The sequence below is a fragment of the Hydractinia symbiolongicarpus genome, chromosome 14 (genome assembly GCF_029227915.1).
Source record: "Hydractinia symbiolongicarpus strain clone_291-10 chromosome 14, HSymV2.1, whole genome shotgun sequence".
In the NCBI taxonomy this organism is placed as follows: Eukaryota; Metazoa; Cnidaria; class Hydrozoa; order Anthoathecata; family Hydractiniidae; genus Hydractinia; species Hydractinia symbiolongicarpus.
The window spans coordinates 11,837,570-11,844,078 of NC_079888.1; the positions used below are offsets into that span (position 1 = coordinate 11,837,570).

The window sequence follows — 6,509 nt, forward strand, 5'->3', positions numbered from 1 at the left end:
AGAGGTGGAAAAAGAGGCCGAGGAAGACTATCTACCAGATATCAAAAATCTATATGATCAGCCGGGGCAAGACTATACCCCTCAAGAACATCAGCATGCTATGCAAAGACCTTTCGAAGTTTTCGCATTCCTGTCAAAATTCTGGTGTAAAAACTGCCATTTGAATACTACCACGAAGCACATTAATCGGGACCAGGTAAAGGCAAACGTACCATCAATGGCAAAATTCATCGACAAAGATGATGTTTTCAGGCTGATGCTTCGAAAAGGCGTGTACCCGTATGAATACATGGATGATTGACAACGATTTGAGGAGATTGGGTTGCCTCCCAAGGAGGCATTCTACAGCAAGCTGAATATGAAGGGCATCAGCGATAATGACTATACCTATGCTAGAAAGGTATGGAACTGTATTACCCCAGAGGGTGATGACGTCACCATGGGCGACTACCATGACATCTACCTCACCATAGACGTCCTGCTATTGGCCGACGTTTATGAAACGTTTCGAGACGTGTGCCTGACGAACTACAAGCTTGATCCCGCGCACTTTTACGGTGCACCTGGCCTGGCATGGAAGGCAGTACTCAAGTATACTGGAATTAGGTTAGAGCTCCTCACAGACCCCGACATGCTATTGATGTTTGAGAAGGGTACCAGGGGAGGTATAACCCAGGCTGTACACTGTTATGCGAGGGCTAATAATAAGTACATGGGAGAGCAGTACGATCCAGAGGTTGAATCATCCTACCTGCAGTATTTGGATGCGAACAACCTCTATGGGTGGGCCATGCGTCAAGATCTACCAACAGATAGTTTTAAACGGGTGTCCAATACCGAGGCATTTACAGAAACGCGAATCGAGAAGCTCGTTGAAAAGAACAAGTATGGATACATTTTAGAGGTTGACATCGACTACCCCGAGAGGCTACACGACACCCATAACGAGTTCCTGTTTTTACCGGAACGGATGGTAATTAAAAAGGTCGAGAAACTGGTACCAAATTTGGAAAACAAGCGGAGGTACGTGGTGCATATCAAAGCCCTTCACGAGGCTATAAAACATGGGCTTGAGCTGAAGAAGGTGCATAGGGTCATTCAATTCAACCAGAAACCATGGCTTAAGGGGTATATAGATCACAACACGAGGCTGCGGACTGCTTCTAGCAATGACTTCGAGAAGGACTTTTACAAGCTTATGAACCTCTCGGTGTTCGGCAAGACCATGGAGAATATCCGGAACCAACGCAACATTCAGCTGGTCACCAACGAAGACAAGTACATGAAGTTGGTCATGAAGCCCAATTTTAAGGGCGGAAGCCGGTTCAGTAAGCATCTCCTAGGTGTAGAGATGGGTAAGGTCGAGGTCAAGATGAACAAGCCTGTATACATTGGTCAAGCCATATTGGACATGTCAAAGCTAATCATGTATGAGTTTCACTATGACTATATGCAGCCCAAATATGGTAGCAAGCTACAGCTCTTTTACATGGACACGGACAGCTTCGTGTACCACATTCGAACGGAGGACTTTTACCGCGACATTGCAATGTCGAGACACGTTTTGATAAAAGTGCCTATAATCCGAACGATAATAGGCCTCTCCCCATAGGGAAAAATAAAAAAGGGTTGGCTTGATAAAGGACGAACTAGCAAGGAAGATCATGACAGAGTTCATCACCCTGAGAGCAAAACTCTACGCCTATGAGAGCCTTACAAAAGAGGGCGGTGATCGCAAAGCGAAGGGCGTAAATACATGTGTTACTAAGAAGTCGATCACTTTCGACAATTACCGACGATGTCTGGAAGAGGACGTTGATATATACAGAAGCCAAGTGCTGATTCAGAACAAGAACCATGAGGTATATACCCAAAAGGTATCGAAGTTAGCCCTTAACAGAGCGGATGACAAAAGGCTTGTACAACCTGACCAGATTACAACGCTTGCCCGTGACCATTACCGCCTGGTGTCCGCCCGGAAATAAATGGAAGTGTGTTTGTATATTGCTATACTTCTACCGTATGCCATGATCGCGTTTTGCTTTTTCGATATCGACGTGCAATAAAGAGAATGTCAGATAATGCGCGCGTATTCGATGAAGCCTCCTCAGAAACCTATGAGAAGATAGAGAAACCCATCGATAAACGCCAAGCCTTGGAGGAAGCCATACGCTAAGGCAAGGGGCAAGAAATGTACAGAAGGCTTTGTCAACAAGGCCCCTGATGAGGCGGTAGAAAAGGTACATGCCCAGCTCGTACAGCGAGAACTCCACGAAAAGGGGAGAAAACCGCCAGGGCACTGTCTACTCACGTGATCAGCCTCTATGCTAGCATCATTGGGAATATAGTGGATATAGACAATGTTGACGAATTGCGCAGGGATATTGAAGAGGACCCCATCATCAAGGATTCCATGACAGATCTCGGGATCCTTTTTGTACTGCACCACTGGGAGGTGTCTGGCCCTAATTTTGGTAGCAGGTCATACGGCTAGACACATGGGTAAGAAGAAAGAGGAAGATAATATAAATGGGCGAGGAGTCTGCTAACCAAGTCATAACCAAGAAGAACGAGGGTTGTGTTGCTGCTGGCAAAAGACTTGCCGAATGGAACCGGAAGAACAAGGTCAACTTACAGAAGAACGTGGGCAAAGATTCTTCACCAGATGATCAAGAACCTGTCGCAGGTCCTCACAAGTCAATAGACAATGCCTACTTGTATGGAGTCGGTACGCTTGCCATATTGGCGATAGGAGTTGGTATATGGTACAGGTTTGGTAGAGGTGAGGACAAGCCAGCGACTAATCCAGAGCCTCAAGAAGGCAAAAATCAGGCTCAGATCAAATCTCTAAAATGCTATAATATAAATGACTACAAAGGCTCATATGGACAGCAACATTAGCCCGAAGGAAACCATTATTGATTCCCTATGGGAGTCCGTCAGGCTGGTATCGTATACAATCTTGATAGCCATGGGAGTTTCTAGACCTGGGGCAAAGATGAACTTGGAGGACGGCCTGAAGCTTGCCTGCTATATGACGGCAGCGATCTTGTTCGACGAATACGCGATCGGGCAGGGATGGTATAAGAAATCCCTGATACCTCCTAAATAGACCGTCCGATAAAACTCATGTTTGTCCCTAAGGACAAACATGAGTTATGGAAGGAACCAAGAGTTGCCAGAGATTTAAACACTTTTTATCTATGGACAATTTCAAGATGAAGCGTAATGGTCAACTAACGAGGACATGTTTTTCCTGCCTCGATAAAAAGAAAGTGTCAAAGGAGCGTACAACATGTGGAGACTGGTTGCCGCTCCGGCAACCAGCCTCTACATGAGCTAATGGCTATCTGTAGGTGTCATATTGAAGCCCAGTTTTCCGAGGGTATGACATGGGAAGACTACGAGTTTTTTCATATACATCACAAGGTTCCGTTTAAGTATATAGAAACAGGGAGGTATCCTACGGTTGCGATGTTGCCAGGGTATTGCACAAGGCAAGTCTCGGAATAGTAAATGGAGTCCAAATGTTGTTCAAAGTGCAGACACCTTTTAACCCTGGACAGGTTTAAGATTAGGGGTAATAGTAGAACAAAGAGTTGTATAGGTTGCCTGATCAAAGCGAAAGGGAAGCGGCGTACCAAATGCAAGGACCCTTTTATCCGTTCTTAAACTAATATTTATTGATAATTTATCTAAATTGTATGTACTTATTCTTTTTATTTCTTTATTTGATTTTAGGGCGAAGAACCATTGTATAATATGGAACCCAATTTTATGTTTAATAATAATAATAATAATAATAATAATAATAATCATAATCATAATCATAATCATAATAATAATAATCATAATCATAATCATAATCAGAATAATCATAATCATAATCATAATCATAATCATAATCAGAATAATCATAATCATAATCATAATCATAATCATAATCATAATCATAATCATAATCATAATCATAATCATAATCATAATCATAATCATAATCATAATCATAATCATAATCATAATCATAATCATAATCATAATCATAATCATAATCATAATCATAATCATAATCATAATCATAATCATAATCATAATCATAATCATAATCATAATCATAATCATAATCAGAATAATCAGAATAATCATAATCATAATCATAATCATAATCATAATCATAATCATAATCATAATCATAATCATAATCAAAATCATAATCATAATCATAATCATAATCATAATCATAATCATAATCATAATCATAATCATAATCATAATCATAATCATAATCATAATCATAATCATAATCATAATCATAATCATAATCATAATCATAATCATAATCATAATCATAATCATAATAATAATAATAATAATAATAATAATAATAATAATAATAATAATAATAATAATAATAATAATAATAATAATAATAATAATAATAATAATAATAATAATAATAATAATAATAATAATAATAATAATAATAATAATAATAATAATAATAATAATAATCATAATCATAATCATAATCATAATCATAATCATAATCATAATCATAATCATAATCATAATCATAATCATAATCATAATCATAATCATAATAATAATAATAATAATAATAATAAGGATGTTCCTAATTGGATTTAGGATAGCCTGACATCTTTTTCGGATAGCCTGCCATCTTCATAGGATAGCCTGCCATCTCGTAGGATAGCCTGCCATCTCATAGGATAGCCTGCCATCTTCATAGGATAGCCTGCCATCTTCATAGGATAGCCTGCCATCTTCATAGGATAGCCTGCCATCCTTGTCGGCCGCCGTTAACATTTCCACTTGTGTTTAATAATGGTTGACAGTCTGGCGGACCATCTCTGTAAGAGGATGCTTGTTTAATAAGCTAAGTATAACCTATATGATTAGCTAGCTAATCATATAGGTTATAAGGAGACTAAAGTTTTTCTAAACTAATAGCTGTATTAGTCCTAATTACGTGATTATCTAAACATACATATTGAGTTGTTGTTATGGTACTATTAAATATATATAGCTAGCTACATTGAAGTTAAAAATACAAGACTTATTGCTATGGTTAGTTTGAGTGTGTAACTTTATAGGTGCCTGGTGTTGTGATAACTTGACAATTGTTTAAAAAATAAATATATAGCTAATAATGACCCTCTTGTCTGTAGCTAGATAGCACAGCCCTGTGCTTTAGAGAAATTTAACTTTATTAAACAAGGTTAGCAAGTCGAAAGGTGTGCTCTGTAGCTTTAGCTAGCTGTTCTTTTTCATGACTGATCTGGAAAAATTAGAAAATTCTAACCTGCACATCCACGAATCTAGATAGCTAGCTAAGCATTATCTTAAATCATTTCATACTTTTGAAACTATAGCTATATGATTCACAATAAATATAATTACGATAATATGTTATTCAGGGCTTTGACTATCATGTGCCCAGTCATCTTGTCTGCCTCTTTAAATATGCCTAAATTTCTAAACTAATTCTGTTACACTAATTCTGTTACAATGCTCCTAAAGCACCACATAAGAAAAATAGTTCACTATTTGTCTGTTTGCTGAAGTTATATTCTTGATATATATTCATGTTTAGGAAATGAGTCTCAGGATGCTCAATCACATATATGACCTATATCGTTTAATTGTGAAAGAGAGATTATTCTAAAGCTTGATAAAAACGCAGTTTGCGATGAAGTTCCAGATATATTCAAACTAAGCATAGGCAAAATATTCTTAATTTTTTTGAGAATTCTTCTTGTCAATTTTTTTACTACATTCTTAATTTCTTTTACTTTGGGATAAAAGTTTCAACTCAGTTGTAATTTAAGTGATAAAATGTTTTACTTTGTCAAAACAATTTGTATACTGTGACAGTAAAACAGTAACAGAAACTTTGTAGATATTGTTAAAATATTATCATTTTGTGTCTGCTTATAAATTATGGAAAGTTTGTCCAGTAATTATAGACCTTGATAAGCTTTGATTACGCATAATATAGGATCTGCTAGTACTATTTCTTCTACTGGTAAAAAAGCAGGGTGTTTTGTTAAGGTTTTATTAGTAATTGTTTACGTTTGAAATTTTTTTGTCCTTTCACTTGGAAAACTGCTAGAATTTTCTTATTTCGAATTATTTTTTTAACATATTCTTGTAGTGCATTGTAAAAAAATTATTGCAAATATTTGAAAAGTGTCTGGAAAATTCTACCTAGATAATCTAACAAGAACTTACAAATACTTATAAATTGCTTATATATATATATATATATATATATATATATATATATATATATATATATATATATATATATATATATATATATATATATATATATATATATATATATATATATATATATATATATATATATATATATATATATATATATATATATATATTACAAAAAAGTCTGTATAAGTAATTTCTGAAATTCTTTATGCGTATCTTTCCTATTATTGTATATGTAGCAGTGTTTCTTCACAAAACTT

The 6,509-nt window shown here is 36.1% G+C and overlaps 1 protein-coding gene across 1 annotated transcript; it reads left to right on the plus strand.

Annotated features, from left to right (window-relative positions):
- Positions 1–358: 358 nt before the first annotated feature.
- LOC130625167 (uncharacterized) lies at positions 359–1,612 on the plus strand. Its single transcript, XM_057440234.1, has one exon. It carries the CDS (start codon positions 359–361, stop codon positions 1,610–1,612), a length of 1,254 nt encoding a protein of 417 aa, XP_057296217.1.
- The last annotated feature ends 4,897 nt before the right edge of the window (positions 1,613–6,509 follow it).

Bases quoted from the DNA above. Each gene is read 5' to 3' on its own strand.
- LOC130625167 (XM_057440234.1), top strand. From the start codon at position 359: ATGAAGGGCATCAGCGATAATGACTATACCTATGCTAGAAAGGTATGG.